The 16,767-nt window shown below is 39.4% G+C and overlaps 9 protein-coding genes across 9 annotated transcripts; 4 read left to right on the plus strand and 5 right to left on the minus strand.

Annotated features, from left to right (window-relative positions):
• Positions 1–307: 307 nt before the first annotated feature.
• KLLA0_D07414g (flavin-containing monooxygenase) lies at positions 308–2,398 on the minus strand (the record flags this gene model as incomplete). The annotated part of the gene is made up of 1 exon (XM_453393.1): positions 308–2,398. One exon carries the CDS (start codon positions 2,396–2,398, stop codon positions 308–310), a length of 2,091 nt encoding a protein of 696 aa, XP_453393.1.
• Positions 2,399–3,635: 1,237 nt separating this feature from the next.
• On the minus strand, positions 3,636–4,082 carry KLLA0_D07436g (uncharacterized protein; the record flags this gene model as incomplete). The annotated part of the gene is made up of 1 exon (XM_453394.1): positions 3,636–4,082. The coding sequence occupies one exon, from the start codon at positions 4,080–4,082 to the stop codon at positions 3,636–3,638; it is 447 nt and encodes a 148-aa protein (XP_453394.1).
• A 257-nt stretch (positions 4,083–4,339) lies between these two features.
• Positions 4,340–5,038, plus strand: DFR1 (dihydrofolate reductase; the record flags this gene model as incomplete). The annotated part of the gene is made up of 1 exon (XM_453395.1): positions 4,340–5,038. One exon carries the CDS (start codon positions 4,340–4,342, stop codon positions 5,036–5,038), a length of 699 nt encoding a protein of 232 aa, XP_453395.1.
• Positions 5,039–5,734: 696 nt separating this feature from the next.
• HES1 (oxysterol-binding protein related protein HES1) lies at positions 5,735–6,982 on the plus strand (the record flags this gene model as incomplete). Its single annotated transcript, XM_453396.1, has 1 exon — positions 5,735–6,982. The coding sequence occupies one exon, from the start codon at positions 5,735–5,737 to the stop codon at positions 6,980–6,982; it is 1,248 nt and encodes a 415-aa protein (XP_453396.1).
• A 225-nt stretch (positions 6,983–7,207) lies between these two features.
• Positions 7,208–10,939, minus strand: SMC1 (cohesin subunit SMC1; the record flags this gene model as incomplete). Its single annotated transcript, XM_453397.1, has 1 exon — positions 7,208–10,939. One exon carries the CDS (start codon positions 10,937–10,939, stop codon positions 7,208–7,210), a length of 3,732 nt encoding a protein of 1,243 aa, XP_453397.1.
• A 535-nt stretch (positions 10,940–11,474) lies between these two features.
• On the minus strand, positions 11,475–11,882 carry KLLA0_D07524g (uncharacterized protein; the record flags this gene model as incomplete). The annotated part of the gene is made up of 1 exon (XM_453398.1): positions 11,475–11,882. The coding sequence occupies one exon, from the start codon at positions 11,880–11,882 to the stop codon at positions 11,475–11,477; it is 408 nt and encodes a 135-aa protein (XP_453398.1).
• A 558-nt stretch (positions 11,883–12,440) lies between these two features.
• On the minus strand, positions 12,441–14,384 carry CDC4 (SCF ubiquitin ligase complex subunit CDC4; the record flags this gene model as incomplete). Its single annotated transcript, XM_453399.1, has 1 exon — positions 12,441–14,384. One exon carries the CDS (start codon positions 14,382–14,384, stop codon positions 12,441–12,443), a length of 1,944 nt encoding a protein of 647 aa, XP_453399.1.
• Positions 14,385–15,082: 698 nt separating this feature from the next.
• KLLA0_D07568g (FAD-dependent oxidoreductase) lies at positions 15,083–16,195 on the plus strand (the record flags this gene model as incomplete). The annotated part of the gene is made up of 1 exon (XM_453400.1): positions 15,083–16,195. The coding sequence occupies one exon, from the start codon at positions 15,083–15,085 to the stop codon at positions 16,193–16,195; it is 1,113 nt and encodes a 370-aa protein (XP_453400.1).
• A 179-nt stretch (positions 16,196–16,374) lies between these two features.
• On the plus strand, positions 16,375–16,668 carry KLLA0_D07579g (uncharacterized protein; the record flags this gene model as incomplete). Its single annotated transcript, XM_002999325.1, has 1 exon — positions 16,375–16,668. The coding sequence occupies one exon, from the start codon at positions 16,375–16,377 to the stop codon at positions 16,666–16,668; it is 294 nt and encodes a 97-aa protein (XP_002999371.1).
• Positions 16,669–16,767: the final 99 nt, after the last annotated feature.

The raw sequence follows: 16,767 nt of genomic DNA on the forward strand, positions 1-16,767 counted from the left end.
TAGGGATTAGACTAACTCTCCATTTGAATGTTAAGTGGAAGAAGTAAGTATTCTCATAAAATCGACCATTATGTTCGAAAAGTGTTAATAGTAAATATAGAGCAATAATAATAATAGGTCGTAAATAATAGTAAAAACAATGATCATAAAAGTATATACCTGTCATGAGGACAACAATAAGTTTGTTACTTTCTTCATCAGTTTGATTTTTTTTTTGGCAGATGTGAATTCAATATTTGACGCCACAGAGTGTCAAGTGACAAAATAAGGCAACCGTAGAAAAAGAGCAATTCTTAGGCCGTTCCAATCAGTATTCAAGGCCTTTCACTTGTTGAATAATCCTCAATGCTAGTCTCTTAGAGTAGTATCTGGATACAGCCAAGTTACCACCCATGTACCAGAAGTTTGGATGGCCAGAGTCTCTCCAAATAGTCTTCAATTCACCTTCTTTGTCCAAACCCCAGACAGGGTCCAATCTGTCAGCAACTCTGTCTCCAAACAATCTTCTGGCTGTTTCTTTCATGTTGGTGTAACCAGTAGCCATAACAATAACGTCCAAACCTTCAAGGATGGTTCCGTCGGTAAATTCCACACCTGTACCGGATGGCAAGAATCTCTTGATACTTTGACCTTGCTTAATCTTAACCTTACCATCACAGATCAATTTGGAGCAACCAACATCAATGTAGTAACCAGATCCTTGACGGAAGTACAATCCGAACAAACCAGTACCACCGTAACCGGCATTTGTCTTGAAACCACGTCTTTCCAATGCCTTCAATAATTCGACATCGTCTTGACATGATGCACGGTATTGTTGTTGCATAACACCGTTTAACAAAGAAAGTGGCATTGAGTGGAAAATTCTGTCAGCGGTTTCAGTTAATGGCCCGGTTTCGTCGTAAACACCTCTAATGTTATGGTACATACCATGTTCCACAGTAATGACACAAGTCGAGGATCTTTGCAACATGGTAACATCAACGTTTTGTTCGTAGAAATCTTGGCAAATATCATGTGCAGAATTACAACCACCAACAACTAATGCCTTCCCACCACTGAATTCAGCACCAGATCCATGCTTGGAAGAGTGAACGATTTTCCCCTTGAACAACTCTTGGTCTTGGAACTTAGGCATACGTGGTTCACCGGAATGACCAGTGGCCATAACCAAATGATCTGGGGTGTATGTGATAATCTTACCCGTATTGAAATCCTTAACTTGAACTGTCCATTTGTTCGAAACGTCATCAAAAGTAGCACCGGTAACCATGGAACTACATTTATAGTTCAAATCCATTGTCTTTGCATAACCTTCAAACCAATCACCAATCTTATCTTTTGGAGTGAAAATTGGCCAAGATGGTGGGAAGTTCAAATATGGCAAATGGTCATACCAGACTGGGTCATGCAAAACCAAAAACTTGTAACGGTTTCTCCAGTTATCACCAATCTTGGGGTTCATTTCAATGATCAAGGAGTTAACCCCAAACATCTTCAATCTTGCTGCGACAGTTAAACCACCTTGTCCACCACCAACGATCAAGACAGTTGGTTGATGGTCTTCAGTGAAAGTGGATTCTTTAGCTCTTCTTTCGACCCAAGATTCTCTACCAACGTGTTGACCATGGTTAACACCTTCTGGTCTGTTACCGAAGATAGCTTCAGGATACTCTTTATAATCTTCCAACCCAGTGTAGAAGGTGAAAGCTTTCAAAGTTGATTTTTGCAATTTCTCATCATAAACAGCGGTCAATCTGGCAATACCTTTACCACTACCCAATTTATTTTCAAAAGTGTAATAAACTTGAACCCATTCCACAGGAGGTCTACCTGATTTTGGTTCATGCATCAACACCTTACCGTAACCGGAAGTGTATCTATAATCGGCCAATTTATCCAATTGGAAATTGGACAATTTAGCCTTGGACAATAGCGGTTGTAAATCGTTTGACAAGTTTTCCAAACCGATGAAAGAATGTAAATCAAAAGTGACACCTAAATGATCTCTCCAGGTACCGTGGTTTCCAAACAACCGAGACCAGTCTTCTTCTGAAACCGATGTGGAACCGGAATTGATCTTATTCATCAAAACATTGAATTGTTCGAACCATTCGTCAACCAATGGTCCGATCTTGGATTCATCAGCAATCAACTCTGGAGAAGCAGTAACATTAACACCGTACACTTTCTCTAATGGTAAATCATCGGAAACAGCTTCGTGAAGAATTGGAGGGTAAACTTCCTTATTGTAGAAATCTTCCTCGTGTAGTATTTTCTTCATATCCTGGACATTTTCCGCTTCTGGAAAAGTACCTTCAGAAGATTTAGTTTGTTTCAAAGCGTGAGCGACACCGTCAAGTGTATTATTCAAACCGACAGTCGCGACAGGAGCCATAATTAATGTGTTTGCGTATACCTTTTTTTTATTTCACCCTAATAAAGGAGTTATTGTTTGTTTGTTTGTTTGTTTGGTTGGTTGGTAGGGATGTAGATATGATGAATACAATAAATTGGAATGGAGTGAGATGGACAATTGGTTACAGATGAAACCCATCTATTTATACAATTTTTTTCTATCAAGACAACATCTTATGTTGGGGTGAAATTCCTCATAATAAATTGCCAAGTCGTGGATTTCAGTTTGTTGAATAAGTTAATCATTGGAACAGTCAATCGAACTCCATTGAGAAGAGATGGAGTGGGGCTATTAGCCCCACTCCGTGACATAACAAAGTTCTGAAAAGAAGAAAAGAAAAAATGTCACTGCAGCTATAGCTGCAGTGACAGTGACACTAGACAGAAAAAGAAAGCGAGAACTCCGAATATTTGCGGGGGTCAATAGCACAAGATAAGGTAACCTCGCTTGGAATTGAACAAGAATGTCCAATGTGATGGTCTCTCAATAGCAGCCGTCATAATTAAAAAAACACATTCGAAGAACCAGTTTATCGGACTCGGTCACTCAAAAAGAAAAAAAGCTAAAAACTAAAACACAAACCGGTAGTAACAAGATACAGTTTGGAAACTGTATCTTGTACCTTAAAACGCAACGAAAGAGAGTGAAAGTGGGGTAGAAACCTGGTGCTTTGGTGGGTCTTGAAACCAGCCTTACCTTGGACCCAGCCTTACCCTACTCCAAGGCCAGTGCATCACATTAGATTAGCAACGGTAGCCGTTTGCCCCTTGCAGAAATGTCTTGACAATGTGAATCATGAAATGACGGTATTTCCCCAGCCCTTCGGACTAAAATAAGCAGAAGTGGAGGCAAACACTGCGGTGCGTTACCGAAAACGAAGCCTAAAGAGCCGGTCCGCATCGTTGCCTAGGTCTGTGTCCTTTTCCCCACATTGGTTCTTCTCCGCGTTTTTCTACGTCATATTGGAGGAGCATTCACATACTCCTCCAAAAATGAAAATGAAACAAAAAAAAAGCTTAATCAAAGGCATGCAGTAATGCGGATCCATAGAGGTGCAGCATGTGGAAAGCGGAAAAAGCAAGTTCCGTGGAAGCTCGTAGCTTCTGCGATGGTGAGAAGGTATAGGGGATAAAGGAACTCAAGAAATTTCGGAGTTAGCGTTTTGCTAGCGTTTTGCGTTTTTCTTATCTTTTCCAGTTTTTTTATTATTATTTCTTTACTTGACGTTTCTGTCTATACATTTCGTTATGTTTTGTAGCATGTTGATTTGATCTGCTCCGTTTAATGTGAATTCTGCCGTTTTCGAAGCAATTTGTACGTAGCATGGTCTATGGTATTTGAGAACCAAAATGCGGGTAACCTTGTGAATAAGATCGTGGATCTGATGGTCATTACTTTCGATGAGGTCTGCTACGCAGACCTCATTGCTCTTTGGTGTGCTCTGGACGCGTCCAACAAACTCTATCCCATAGCAGTAACCTTGTAGATACGTTCTTGAGTCCCCACTGGACAAGTCTCCGCAGTTCAAGTATATGGCTATGGAGAGCGCAGTTTTGCGGTCCTGTGATACTATCGGGTCCCTATGCGGGCTTGTTGTGCATCGCACGCTCGTTGGCGTACCTTCAAAGCTTGTCCACGTGTCCTGGAATGTAAGGGTAGTCATCTTGAGGAAACGAAACAATCGGAGTGAAAGGCGGGGGAGGGGCACGTCTTTTGTGCCTCTTTACCTCTTTTCTTTAAGTTCAGCTCCTCTTTCGTAACCTTTACTTTCTTAACTTTCGGTTTTTGATCTAAATTTCAAGATTAACGTTTACAGGTTTTCGTGAACAGAAAAGACGTGTTGGTGGAAAAGTTGGATCAGACATTGTTGAGAGATCTGTTAAAACTCTTCCCTTTGAGCTTGCCCCAATCAAATACACCATGTCTTGTAAACCTTCAGTGTGTTGTGTGGTAGCATGCTTGATGCCTGGGTATGGTATTGGGTACCAGGGCTCTCTTCCCTGGAGACTATCCAAAGAGATGAAATATTTTCGACAGTTGACCTCCGCTACAAGGGATTCCTCGATGCGTAACGCTGTGGTAATGGGTAGAAAGACTTGGGAATCGATTCCTGCGAAATTTCGACCATTGCCGAATAGGTTGAACGTCGTGGTCTCCAGGAATTGCCAGCTCGATATCAATGACGAACAGACACAATTTACAAAGTCACGTGTCGGTGATGATGATGATGATGATGGTGGTGATGACGCGACTCTTTACGCAGGAGATCTTTCTCGAGCCATAGACCAATTGATTGCTAATAGTAAAATTCTGGGGCTGGAAACGATATACATTATCGGTGGTGGTGATATATATCGTCAGTGTATCCCAATGTCGCATAACTTGTTTATTACTAAGATTGTGCCTGATTTAGGAATGCCCGTCCCACCTATGGATACTTTCCTAGATAGAGAACAGATCGAATCTCAATTCAAAGAGCAGCCTCACCACAAGCTACAGGAAATAGTGCCGAAAGAAGTATCGTTACCGCAGTTCTCGGCTGATTCCAGTTCAGCACCAACGATATCCGAAAAGGGTTTCACATATTCTTTTACTTTATGGTCACGTGATACACAGTAGCATCCATGGAATAATCCTACTCTCCTCCTCTCCCTCAATGGCGAAACAAGTGCTACCTGTATTGATCCAGCCATTCCGTCAACCTTCTCGAAAAGGTACCTTATCATCCGGAATCGTCTAACCTTGTTTCAATCTACAAACCAATGCCGTGTGCAATTTGCGCGTATTTTGTACATCCCACACGGTAAAATAGCTTTGGACTATACACTACAAAATCTGGTCCCTTGAATGGGTGCACTACATAGTTATGCCATACCGTATGTAAAATTATCAAAGCAATATTATTGACAGATTCGTCCGATCGAAAACGTTAAATTGTCCTTATCCGTTTGCCTAGCATTTGTAATATCTGCGTTCATCAGCTGTGCCTAACTTCTGTCCAAGCTCGTATTAAAAAAAAAGAGGAAATAATGTATTTGCACAATTGCAGTTCTGAAGATGCAAAAAGGACAAACGACTTCGAAGTCAAAGTTTTGAGAAAAACGGTTGTCACGTTTATTGTTGCTCCGTTTATTAAGTAAGGGCTAGTGTTTTCTACTGCTCACTGTCGTAATTGATATCAATTCTCGCTAATATACTGCTTATCTTAATATCACTCTCTCGTTAAACGCAGGAATCAGAAACCTGAAATTAAAGGATAAGCATAAGAAAGGGAAAAAAAATATTATCATCCAAAGGTAGGAAACCAACTCAAATATGTCTCAGTACGCCAGTTCATCGTCATGGACTTCATTTTTGAAGTCTATCTCATCATTCAATGGTGACCTTTCATCTTTAACTGCGCCCCCATTCATTCTTTCACCGGTTTCGTTGACTGAATACTCTGAGTACTGGGCTGAACATCCTGACTTGTTCTTAGAACCTTCTTTCATCACTGAACCTGATAGTGATGGTACGCCCCCAGAATTGTTGCGTATGTTGGCCGTTGTTAAATGGTTTATTTCAACTTTGAAATCACAGTATTGTTCTCGTAATGAGTCCATGGGATCTGAGAAGAAACCTTTAAACCCATTCTTAGGAGAGGTGTTCGTTGGGAAATGGAACAACAAATCGAATCCTGAATTTGGTGAAACCGTCTTATTATCTGAACAAGTTTCTCATCATCCTCCTATCACTGCTTATACAATCTTCAATGATAAGAATCAGGTGAGTTTGGAAGGTTACAACCAAGTTAAAGCATCGATCTCCAAGATGTCATTGAATGTGAAGCAATACGGACACGCCATCTTAAACTTTGGTAAATTAAACGAACAGTACTTGATTACATTACCTCCTTTGCATATCGAAGGTCTTTTAGCTGCTTCCCCATTCGTAGAATTGGAAGGTAAATCATACATTCAAGCTTCCAATGGTCTTTACTGTTCTATTGAGTTTTCAGGTAAGGGTTATTTCAGCGGTAAGAAGAATTCTTTTAAGGCAAGAATCTTTAAAAGTTTTAACGACTCCAATGACAAGCATAACGCTTTGTATACGATAGCCGGTCAGTGGTCGAAGATCTCCCACATCTCTTCCGGAAAATCAAAAAGTGGCGAGACAGTATTCTACGATGCATCGAAGCTTTCAGTGGAAACATTGACCGTAAAGAGTATAGAGGAACAACATCCGCTGGAATCTAGAAAGGCCTGGCAACTTGTAGCTGCTGCAACGAAATCTGGTAATTTTGATCTGATTCATCAAGAAAAAACTAAGCTCGAAGAAAAGCAAAGAGAACTTAGAAGGGAGGAAGAAGCTAAGGGAATTGATTGGCAAAGAAGATGGTTCAAGGATTACGATTATTCCGAAAAAGATCCTGACACCTTTACCAAATTAGCCATCTTGGCAAATATATCAGTGAAGAACTTACCTAGTGGAACACTGGTTTCGGAAGAAAAGAAGGATGCAAATATGTTGCATTGGAGATTCGATCACGAAAGCTGGGATAAGGAAACAGAAATTAAACTTTGAGAATAATTCACGATGATGATAAAGTGTGTATTTCATTGGTTGTAAATCTCTTTTGATTCATTATCAACTTCAGTTGGATTATACTACATAACTACGTAAGCGCTAAATGTTAAATAAATTATTAGTCTTTTAACATATGCAAAGAAGAGATCCTTGTTTAAAGTAGTACCATCTATTATGTATGTACTTATGATTTAGGTGTATTAAATTGCAAATAATGTTACATCAATCTTCATCATAATTCTCGAGATTCAAACTAACCATTCTAGAAGAGTTATCTTCTTGTTCCCGGAATATACCAACTAGTGATTGGGATTTTTCAAACATAGCATTCTTCAACGATATAACGATGAACTGGGCATTTGGATTAGCATTCCGCTTAATATAATGTGCTATTCTTTCAACATTAGTGATGTCTAAAGCGGCATCTACTTCGTCCAATACAAAGAAAGGACTGGGTTGATATGAATTGATGGTGAACAACAAAGCTAAGGCGGCCATGGTTTTTTCACCACCAGAAAGATATTCCATATCCTTAAACCTTTTCAACGGTGGGGTCGCAAAGTATTTAATTCCGCCTAAATATGGTTCGTCCTCATTTTCAACTGTTAAAGAAGCATTACCACCGGCTAGTTCGGACTTATCATGTGGATTCTTGGTCAAAGCCCTGTAGATCTGATCAATGTGTTTATCAACATGTTTGAAACACGCTTCAAATAACTCTTTACGTTTAGCTTTGACTTCAAGAAATTTCTCTTTCGCTTTTCTTTCTTTATTCCTCAGTCTCTCATTCTCATTCGATACTTGATCTAATTTGTGTTTTGTCTCATCGTATCTTTGAACAGCTTTAGAATTAGGTTGTAGAATTTCTAATTTTTCTTCCACCTTTTTAATCTCCGATTCAAACTCTTCTTTCACTTCTTCGCCATCATTTAGCCTGTACTTCTCCGGTAAAGAAGTAAAATCATACTCGAGATCAGAGATTATACCTGTATTGTTAGAATCCAAAACATCAATGGAAATATCTTCTAACGACGAATCCAGTAGCGGTAGCTCTATGTTAGAGACTTTACAATTCTTCAGTATACCTAATTGTTCAAGGTCGAGTGTTTCAATATCTTCTTTGATTTCATCCACTTTTCGTCTTGCGGCTTGCATGCTCGATTGAATTTCTGCAATATTACTATCAAATGAAATTAGATTGTGCACTTTTTCATCTAGCTCCTTTTGTTGAATGGCTACCAGTTGTTGTTCTTGTGAAATTTTTGAGTCTGCATTCTTGATCTTTTCCGTTATTATGTCCTCTTGTTTCTCTAATGAACCCAGAGCCTCTTTCAATTTATCCATGTCAGATAAGGCTTTTGTATGACGTGCCGCAGTAGCTCCCAAACGGTCCTTTTCGAATTCCAATTTGTTCTCAATGGTGAGAATCTGTTTCTGGAACTGTTGAAGCTCCTTGGAGTGCTTTCTCATAATTTCGCCAGTACCTTGTTCATAGTCTTTAATTGAGAAGCCATATTTATCGGTGAAAGGTCTAAAAATCTGTTCTTGTAAAACATCTTTCTCACTTTCCAACTTAGTTAATTTGCTCTTCAATTCTTCGATACGTTGAGTGAAGGATTTAAGCTGAGGTTCGTATTCTGTAGTAATCAAATCCTCGTTATGCTTGATTTCGACATTTTTTCCACTTAAAGTTCTTTCAAGTTGGGTGATCTGAGTTCTCAAACTCGAAATCTCATTATTTAACAAAGATATTTCATTCTCCAGCTCTCTGGATTTCATGTTATCAGCTCTGAATTTGTCTGATAGCGCTGTCAATTCTTCGGTAATTTGATCTTTCAATACCATCAGTCCTTGGTATTCATCTTTATTCCATCTATTCTGGTTTTTCTGTGCCGTACCACCAGTCATTTGTCCAGCTTTATGTATTAAAGCACCATTCAATGTCACTAGTTTGGCCTTGACATTTCTTGACCACTTTAATTCTTTAGCTAGGTCTAGGTTATCACAAATAATAGAATCTGAGCACACATATTGCATTGCCTTCTCAAGGTAGCCTTCGTATTCGATAGCATTAATAGTCAAAAGGCAGCCTTGTACGTTCGACACCGGCAATGATGGTGGATTGACGTCGATTGTATCAAGAGGTATGAAAGACGCTGAACCGGCTCTTTGCTTTTTAAGGTACGTGATACATTCGTGTGCGGTAGCAATACTGTCGACTATAATGGAATCAAAGTTTTTACCAAGTATCGTTGATACTGCAATCGCATACTTCTCTTTTTTCGGATGACATAGATCGTGTACTAATCCTTTCACACCGGGATATAATCTCTTAAGCATAGAAACATTCTCTCTTAGTTTTCTTTCCTTCTTGGTCTCTCTTTGATCAGCGTTAAGATCGTCAATTTTCAGAAGTACGTCTCTCAAGCTAAAATTCAGTTCATATTCCTTATTCTTTAGGGACTCAAGATTAGTTTGAATACCTTTCCATTCTTTAGACTTAGCAGCTGCTATCGAGTTTTTATCATTCAACCTTTGTGTTACCTCGTTGAGATCTGCTTCTAAAGCATCGACATCGACCTGTAATTCGTCACTTATGCGTTCCCTGGTTGTTTTCAGTCTTTTGTTAATAAGTTCACTCTCTTCGTTTAGTTCAAACTCGTCGTTTTTTAAGATAGCCAACTTTTCCTCGATATGAGAGCCTCCAGAACTTAAATACTTCTCTTTCAATAGCTCATATTGTTTTAAATCTTCTTCAGATAAATTGAATTTATTGAGATTGGCATGAATATTTTCTAACTCTTTCTCAAACGACTTTTTTGTTTTAGAAACTACCTTCAGTTGATTTTCGAATTGTTTGACATAAGCTTGTTGCCTTTCCATATCTTTCTTGAATGAGGATATTCTTTTTTCCAAGTTATGTATTCTCTTGATGGTAGCTAACCTCTCGCTTCCAACAGGTAGTAAAGATGACTGTAACGATGTTTTTTCATTTTCTAACTGTACGAGCGTATCTTTCAACTTACTCAATTGCAGTTCATGTTTAGCCGTTGTGGATTTGATTTTGGTCAGTATTCTTTCTTCGTCTGAAAGCTTGTTCTTCAACGCAGTCGTTTCAGTTTTTGAAACTGTTAGAGAATCTACCAGTTTCTTCCTTCTTTTAAGGATATGGAATAGTTCCCATAAAATAAAGTTATGTTTCAACTGATCTCTAATTTCTAAACTCGTTCTATATTGCTCATCCCGTTGGACACCTTCTTTAAAACTTTTCAAATCGTTTTGCACTTTTTTCCTTGAATTATGAGCGTCTGTGAATTCAGCTAAAGCCAGCTTATGCTCTTCTTTCAATTTCTCATAATCATTCTTATAGTTTATAGATCCAGAAACCTGCTCCAATAATAGCGTCAATGATTCTGGTCCCTGAGAAGCGATTCTTTCGACATCACCTTGGAAAACCAAAAAGTTTTTCGCCTTGACCAAGATGTTTTCGGATTCTAATTCCTCGTTATATTTTTTATAGCTCACAGCTCTATCGTTGATTTTGTAAACGCTATCACCAGATGTATTGATGGTTCTTGTGAATTTTGTTGGTTCATCAAGATCATCTTTTTGATACACGCAACTGACATATGCACTTCTTGGTTCTTCCTCCGAATATGTGGCATTCTCTGGACCAGCTTCCGAATCAGCGTCGGATCGGTGCATTCTCTTAGCATTGCCGTTATCTGGATCGCCATTTTCAATTCTGCCCCTGTATATCAAATCTACAAGCGCCGATGACCTTAACTGATTACTTCTCACACCTAACACAAAGGAAATGGCATCCATCAGATTCGATTTACCAGAACCATTGGGCCCAATGATGCTGGTGAAGTAAGACTCACCAAAACCAACTTGCACCGTATCCTTATACGACTTGAAATTATGCAGCTCTAACCCGATAAGTCTACCCATCTTGGAACACGAATATCTCTACAAATCAGCGAAATAAAACAAAAAATGATCACAAGTTTATTAGGATAACTTGTACTGCAACTTCAATTATAAGCGGCTTGTTGCAGCTGATGTAGATGGTAAGCTGACCGAATAAGCTACCCATCCTTCAACTAACACGAAAAATCTTAATGTAAATAGATATAAACGCCTTTCTTATTTTCATTTTCTAAATATTGCATTGACGCGTTCGAACATATCCGGGTAACTTGGTGTTTCATTATGTAACTTAATTGGGAAGTTTCCGTTATAATCCGTCCATCCATAAAGAGGACGGAGGTGCTAGTTGCACCAAGGATGTACAGAAGACAAGATCGGTATGAAGCTGACACCCTGATATACAGTTCACACGTTCTGTGGTTTTTGAAATTCAATTCGTATTATATCGGTTTTTTTTTCTGGGGTTTTGCTTTAATTAACTGCATATGATGATATACTTATATGTATATTTATATGAGGATGTCTGAGATGGATGGAAAAGTCAGTATTTGGTTCTTTACACGCCTGTTTTCATCTGAACAGGCTCCAGTTGTGGGATGCTAGCGTAGGCATTGGACGTGTCTCTGTTGTTCATCAATCTGAAGAAGTACAGGTTGAATTTGTTAATATAGAAGATGGAGACCACGCTTAACAATATGTAAGTCATTTTCAAAATGGCTTTTGGTACATAACCCCAGTTTATGGTACGATACTGGATCACGATGTTGACTCCTAGTAGGAAAATGACACCGCAGCTCAACACAAGTACAAAAGCACTTACAATCAGACCTACTGATAGTTCTTGTGTTCTTAAGGCTTCCACGGTTAAATTTTCTTCAGACTGAGACCCAACTTGTTTGTTCCTCTGGCTAATTCTCGATGAGGATGATGACGCCGATGATGATCCTTCTTGCTGCAATGACATTTCAGTGTGTTGGAGGGGTATTTTGGGAGTGCTTAAGTGGGTAAAGATTCAGTCCAATCCAAGACGCTATGCTTGAGTAGGCACTGGAATGTTGCAAGAATAGGTGGACAAAATCGAAAGAGGTACTTATATTGTGTAAATTTGACATTTTTTTCAATGTGCAACTTACTTTTTTCCTCATCGCAAAACACACCCGATTAATTCCTTGGCATAATTTTCCACACCTAGGGATGACCCTATCTTGATAAGAAGACATAGATAGGTAAATGTTGAGAACTGTATATGTCTGGTATAGTAGTCGACTGTATCCACCAGTACTGGGGTGGCTGAAAAGTTTGTAACACGTAGAAATAGTATTGAAACTCCTATATATGTCTTAGGGATAGGTGATGCCGTAGATAAATTAATCATACAACTTTTTTATGTCTGCTGGCATTGAAGAGAAGAGAAGAGAACAAAGATACAGAGGATTGGTATTACAGAGTTTATTTGATGGTAGAATATTTCCATACGGCGAGATACCAGATGTGGTAATGCAAGTTAAATTGATAGTTAATGTTAAAGAGTGGAAGACCAAAGTGACGTTCGATATATTTGATGGTCGACTCTTGTTCTAGTCCGGGTTCTGATAGTCTTGTCACCATTCCGAGCAGCAAAATCCAAGATTTCTACGTAACTGTGTCCCACTGACTCGATCGCAGCGACTAATTTTCTGTTATTTAATTTGATACCCCACACTTGTTCCGAATCTGTGAGTAGCTTCCTGTGTATCAGCTTACCGGTCCTTAAATTATATACATTGAATTGTCGTTCCGATCCACTAACCAAAATGTTATCGTTCATGGAGAATGAAGTGATAGCAGCCAGGTTTGTATGATGGAACGAAAACTTTCTTGAATAATCATTTGGATCCCAGCCGCGTATCGAACCGTCTGCAGCAGCGCTAACCAAAAATTTATTGGATAGGCAAAGTAGACCAACTAAAGCTGTATGTCCATAAAGGCATTTCATGCTTCCAACCACTTTGATCGATGCACCGTCATTGATTGTAGTAGTTGTCCCATTATTTTCAATGTTTTCGAGATCCCAGATCATCACTGTGGTATCCATACTTGCTGATATGCACCTGTTCCTCTTGTAGTCATAAATGGTCGAGTACACACGGTCGGTGTGACCGGTTAGAATATATAGTAATTTCATACTAATGATATCCCATACCATCAAATTGTGGTCATATGAACCACTTATGACAATTCTACCATGACCAGACACTGTCCTTACCGAAGACATGTGGCCTCTTAATACCCCAACAAAATATGGGTTTTCCTCTGGTGTCCTGTAGAAAATAGGTTCCTGCGATCCCTTGTCTAGCTCTTTCATGGGGGGAAGTTTCCACACATGCAAGGTATTGTCTCTAGACCCCGTTACAATGTATTTGCTGTCACCATATTCAACCACTTCTAAACATCTAACCGTCGATGTGTGTCCTTTGAAAACATGGGTACATTTACCAGTTTCGATGTTCCAGATTCTCACACTTCTATCTGTGGAACCACTAACTAAAATCTTACCGTCCACAAATTTCAGTGCCCACACACCGCCCTCATGTCCGTTTAATTCTAATAGGAACAGATCATTCTCAGCGTCATACACGTTGATCTTCTTATCGTCTGCTCCGGTAATAATATAATTGTTTTCAAATTGTAGACATGTTACAACATTGGTACTATGACCATCAAGACAAGTCCTCCCTGGTTTATAGTTTGGATCGTACCAGTTCTGGAGACACCAGTTGTTCTCCAGGAAATCTAATCTAAATCTGTCGTCAGGGTTGATCAAATGCTTATATTTACTGGGCAAACTGTTACAGTACGACGGGAACTGATCTTCGGTGACAAAACCTTCGTTAAGCATTAGCCATTTCCAAACAACAGGCGCCTCCTCGATTAACCTATTCCAATTTCTGTTAACCAACAAACATGCGAAGATGTCTTCCGAAGATAAATTTAATAGGATCTTCACAGTGATTTCATTAGGTAGTGATTGGAACAAATCTCGTTTCAAGTTATCGGTTATTATACTGACCAAATCTGAAAGCTGAGTTCTATCCATGTTGGAAACAAGCCCAAATATAAGACTTGTTAAAGCATTTGGATGAGATGTCGTACTGCTGAGTCTAGCTACTGTAGTCCCTATGACTTCGTCAATACTTGGTTCCTCCACTTCAGGTGTGTGACATGGGGAAGCAATCGGCGATATTGGTAACGGCCCATCTTGATCCTCGATCAAGTTGGGACTGGAAACAGCCTGCTGATTTGGCTTTAACTTTTTGTGATACTGACCGTCGCTGTCAGAATCGTCGTCAAGCTGTTGAAGGGGATAATGTATACTTCGTTTACTCTGAGACGCTGGCTGAGGATGAAGTTGGTACCGGTATGGAACGGGAACATTCTGTAGAGGATACTGTGGTACCCCTGGGGTCGCATGCCTATTGAGATCCATGTTACTTATACCCTTAACTAATGGAAGTTACTTACGACTACCCCACACCTGCCGTTACTCCTTATCTTTCTGCTAAACAATATTCCGTCTGTCAGTCAATATGTTGATGTGACTTCGTTTTGTACAAAGAAATCGTACAAGAGTTTAATTTTGATTTTGGTTGAGAGTGCCGATAACAGTGCAAATAAACATAGATTTGTTGAATCAATGTTATCAGTCCCTATATCTATGCGAGATACTCTCGCCATCTATTAGTTAGCTATTAAACGCTTTGAGGCTAATATATTAAGCTAAACCATTCTATCTTTTAGACCTACATAGGTATTTACCTTGCATGCAACACAGGTCACGTGTTAGAATGTAATTATTACCAGAGCAGCGATCTCGGTTGTAATGGTGATATACGATACTGACAGGACAAAAATGCCTTGAAGCTGTTCCTAGTTAATCTACCGATTTTTTTGGTTAATTCCCGGCGCAAACACTATGTAGTTGGCTGCTTATTACGGGTTAAGATGTGGGGGTTTGAGTCGTCTTTTCTTGTTTGAATGTGATTTCCAATTTGCATAAAAGACGATCGAATGAAACATCTGACTAGATTTACATATGATATGAATAGAAGTTTCATAAATTTGAACAACAGGAAATAGGCAGCCACGGCCGAGGTTTAGTTAATTGAGAAAGCAGAATATTGGAGCATGTCAGTTTGTATAGTTGGTGCCGGTGTTATTGGTTTGTCAAGTGCGCTGAGACTACTGGAAACAAGACCCGATATCAGGACTATAACAATTGTATCCGAACAATTCCCGCAAGATCAGCCAATCAATCATACGTTCACATCACCATGGGCAGGTGCTCATTTTAGACCATTCCCACACAGAGATTCTGATTATGCTTCGGATAAACGTGAGAGTGAATATACCAGAGTGACTTATAACTATTTCAAACGTAAATCTAAGCAGTGGTTGAGTGAGGCCACTGTTGAATTCATGAACGGGATCGATTGGTTAGAAAATCCGAGCATCGAATACCAACGCTTAGGAGCAGGGTATAATGGATCCAGCTTGGAAAAATTCCAACAGCAAGATTCCAACTTGCCTGCAGGTGTCACTTTCGGTTGTAGCTATGAAACGTGGTGTTTGAATGCTCCATTGTATTTACTGTTCCTTTACGACCAGGTAATGAAAAAGAGTGAGCAACAGAACGTTAACATTAGAGTAAAGAGAATCAAGCTTGAGAAATTAAAAGATATTTGCGAGCTTTACCCTGATGTTAATATTGTGGTCAATGCTTCAGGTTGTGGGTTACAATGGGAAGGAGGTTTAGATCCTAAATGTTTCCTTGTCAGAGGTCAAACTTTATTACTTGATGTTGGTGACAAGCATGACACCATACCATATGCACATGCGACTATCACACATCAAGCAAAGAGTGGTGACTGGACCTTCGTCATTAAGAGACCTGGAAAGAATGGCAAGAAGGCATATTATATTCTTGGTGGTACCAAACAACCTGGTGATTATAGTGTAATGCCTCGTGATACAGATACTGAGAAGCTCATTGGAAGAGGTAAGAAACTTTTCCCTGAATTGCTTGAAAACTTCGAAATCAAGAACGTCAACGTTGGTTTCAGACCGCTAAGAGTAGGAGGTTCGCGTGTAGAACTCGAGTTCAATAAGAGTCCTGATGGAGAACAAATGCCAGTTATTCATGCTTATGGTCTTGGTGGGATGGGATTCGAGACCTCGATGGGTGTTGCCTACCACATTCAAAAATTGTACAACAACGTCTTCTCCACTTCAAAATTATGATGTGCGCTTGCATCGAAATTAAAGACTACCTACTGGACATTTCACATTAAAGTAAATAATTCTGTAAATAAAGACCACGCAGCATTTTAAGTTAACTTTATTTGAAAGTATCAATAACGATTACACTTCATTCGAATGAAGGGATTGTACAACGGAGGTTGTTACTAAGTAAAAAAAGTATGCATCTCAGTAACGAAGTGAGTGGTGCCGTCAGGACGTTTACGTATTTTATGGTAAGTGGAACTCATTATATGTTGAAGGGTGTAGATTACATTTCGTTATATGGTGAGGAACCCAGTGCAATTGAGCAAGCTTACGCCATATTCATGAATGTGTTGGAAATAGATGAACAAGGGAAAGTTATCAACGTCAAACATGCCGAGAAACGAGCAACAGACTACATTAGGTCTTACTGTGAATCGACCTTCGAGGTTGATCCACCTTTCGAAGATTGGGAAGTTCAGTTATATTGAAAAATGTACCTCCATTAGCAACTATTTTAGACCGGCGTTGGTTTTCTGGGAGCAATTGGCTGCTTATACACCAGAATAGTGTATGTTTAGAGGCTGCTA

The sequence above is a fragment of the Kluyveromyces lactis genome (genome assembly GCF_000002515.2).
Source record: "Kluyveromyces lactis strain NRRL Y-1140 chromosome D complete sequence".
Taxonomy (NCBI): domain Eukaryota; kingdom Fungi; phylum Ascomycota; class Saccharomycetes; order Saccharomycetales; family Saccharomycetaceae; genus Kluyveromyces; species Kluyveromyces lactis.